At 41.8% G+C, this 2,936-nt stretch overlaps 1 protein-coding gene across 1 annotated transcript; it reads right to left on the reverse strand.

Moving 5' to 3' along the window:
* Nucleotides 1–290: 290 nt before the first annotated feature.
* Nucleotides 291–2,215, reverse strand: LOC129764647 (actin-1). Its single transcript, XM_055763927.1, has 2 exons — nucleotides 2,084–2,215; nucleotides 291–1,863 (listed from the first exon to the last, which is right to left on the reverse strand). The coding sequence occupies exon 2, from the start codon at nucleotides 1,825–1,827 to the stop codon at nucleotides 697–699; it is 1,131 nt and encodes a 376-aa protein (XP_055619902.1). The 5' UTR covers nucleotides 1,828–1,863; nucleotides 2,084–2,215; the 3' UTR covers nucleotides 291–696.
* Between the last annotated feature and the right edge of the window lie 721 nt (nucleotides 2,216–2,936).

Raw genomic sequence — 2,936 nt, forward strand, 5'->3', positions numbered from 1 at the left:
CGTGTACTTTATAGAAACTCGTCGGCATGGGTATCAATTTCTATTTTGAAGACATAGACTCATGCATTTATTTCACCCTGCTAGGCATCCTGCTGAGGATTAGTCTAATTTTTGAACTACCTCATGACTCTTTTCCATTAGAATTTGATTGAATACAACTGTTTTTTCTTTCAATGATTTGTTTTGCTTTGAAATGTTTGCAACACTTTTCAATGGAATCGGAGAACAAAATACAGAAATTTTCAAAAGCAGATGACAATAATTCCACTAATTTCAAGAACAACAACATCTGGTTACCATTCAAAAAGTGAGTTTAATTTTTATTAGCATATAATTAGACTAGTTTAAACCACTAATTACACTAGTTTAACCTACACGCAATTACAGGACTATGCAAGAGACGACTTGAGATCACATCTTAATTTCGAATCTTGTGAATAGGAGTTCAGCTCATGTTCTGTTTTTCACATCGCTTATCCTTGTAAACCAATTGAACTGATTTTCGAATATCACAAGTACGGGTGTCTTTTCTAATCTACAATAGTTTGAAACACACTTTCGTTTTGACTTATTACTATCAAATCAGATAATTATTGGTTGGGTTCAATGATTTTGCAAATCATCACCTTCAGTTGGTGAGCGGCAAGCTAGAATACTTATTACCTGCATCTTTGGTTAATTAATCATAGGGAAGGTTTAGAAACACTTGCGATGGACAATGGATGGACCGGATTCATCGTATTCCTGCTTGGAGATCCACATGGCCTGGAAGGTGGACAGAGAGGCAAGAATTGATCCACCGATCCAGACGGAGTACTTGCGCTCTGGTGGTGCAATGATCTTGATCTTAATCGATGACGGGGCAAGCGCAGTGATTTCCTTCTGCATACGATCGGCAATACCTGGGTACATGGTGGTACCACCGGACAGGACAGTGTTGGCGTACAAATCCTTACGGATGTCAACGTCGCACTTCATGATCGAGTTATAGACGGTTTCGTGAATTCCACAAGATTCCATACCCAGGAAGGATGGCTGGAAAAGGGCCTCCGGACAGCGGAAACGTTCGTTACCGATGGTGATGACTTGACCGTCGGGAAGTTCATATGACTTCTCAAGGGAGGTGGAAGCGGCAGCGGTGGCCATTTCTTGCTCGAAATCGAGCGCGACATAGCACAGCTTTTCCTTGATGTCGCGGACAATTTCACGCTCAGCGGTGGTCGTGAAAGAGTAACCGCGCTCAGTCAGAATCTTCATCAGGTAATCAGTCAGATCACGACCAGCGAGGTCCAGACGGAGGATAGCATGTGGCAGAGCATAACCTTCGTAGATTGGGACAGTGTGGGAGACACCATCACCGGAATCCAGCACAATACCGGTGGTACGACCGGAGGCATACAGGGACAGGACGGCTTGGATGGCAACATACATGGCCGGAGAGTTGAAGGTTTCAAACATGATCTGAGTCATCTTCTCACGGTTTGCCTTTGGGTTCAGTGGAGCCTCGGTGAGCAGAACTGGATGTTCTTCTGGAGCAACACGCAACTCGTTGTAGAAGGTGTGATGCCAGATCTTCTCCATATCATCCCAGTTGGTAATGATACCGTGCTCGATTGGATACTTCAAAGTGAGGATACCACGTTTGGATTGAGCCTCATCACCGACGTAGGAATCCTTGTTTCCCATACCGACCATCACACCCTGGTGGCGCGGACGCCCGACGATGGAAGGAAAAACAGCACGTGGGGCATCATCACCAGCAAAGCCGGCCTTGCACATGCCGGATCCGTTGTCAACAACGAGCGCAGCAGCATCATCATCGCACATTTTGACTGTTTTGGTTTAAATCTCGACGGGGTGAATCTATTTGAAAGTAACAGATGGTATTAGCAGATGCTCACTGTATTTTATAAATCGAAAAACTTCAACCGCCCGACAGGTATTTAAAATTTATTTATTCATACGCACTTATGATGCTGAAACTTTAATTATCCAATCACTATATCATTAAAAAATGATCAGTTTCTATTCGAACTTTTACTGTTTTCCTATTGTATAAATCACCATACTTATTAACACTCACGCTTTAATTGAAGATGCTGTCCGTTGATCTGTTTCTTCGCAGTTGGGAACTATGGGGCACTGTGGGTAATCCGATGCTATGAGACTAATTCACGTGTTGCGGTGGAAAAACTTGCAAGTGGAATGAATGCAATGATCGCTGGGATCAATGTTTATATACGGGACATACGCCAGAGTTTCCACCGTTATAGTTCACTTCCACGCTCTCTGCACCTCGATGGAAACAATTTTCTCGAGAGTGACATTCACTCTCGCGTTGGGATGAACCCACGGGAGACGGATTACCTGCGCTGTGTATATGGTGTATGAACATGTTCACTGCACCTACTCATCATCACCGGATAGTGGAAACGATCATCTGTCGGATGACGAGACGAACTCTTTCAAAGAGGAGAGCAGGGAAAGATATTTTTCACTTTTTCTTAAAGGGAAGTTGCAGTTTCTTTTGGAGCGAAATGATGTTGTACTCTTGGTAAAATCATAGACTGGAGGTCATCGCGTGTGCTCAATTATATTTTTAAATGCACCGTATATCATTAACGGAAACTGTTTGACTTGGATTGGTTATCGAATGATTAATGTAAAATAAAATTTGAAGCACAGTCAAACTTACCGAACTAATTTCATGATTATTTTTTGGAACATGCAAAATTTAGCTGTTGTGTAATATATTCTGGTGTGGATATGGAAGATAATATTACCAAAAGAAACAATTTGATTGGAAACACATGATTCCGAAACAGATTTTGATATGGTGTCCATATTGTTATGTTAGTTATTAAGTATTAATGATGGTAGTGTAAATATATTCATCTTGATTGTTCTGGTTCAATTTGTAACTCGTTCCTTTTCAT

This window comes from Toxorhynchites rutilus, chromosome 2 (genome assembly GCF_029784135.1).
Source record: "Toxorhynchites rutilus septentrionalis strain SRP chromosome 2, ASM2978413v1, whole genome shotgun sequence".
Classification (NCBI taxonomy): domain Eukaryota; kingdom Metazoa; phylum Arthropoda; class Insecta; order Diptera; family Culicidae; genus Toxorhynchites; species Toxorhynchites rutilus.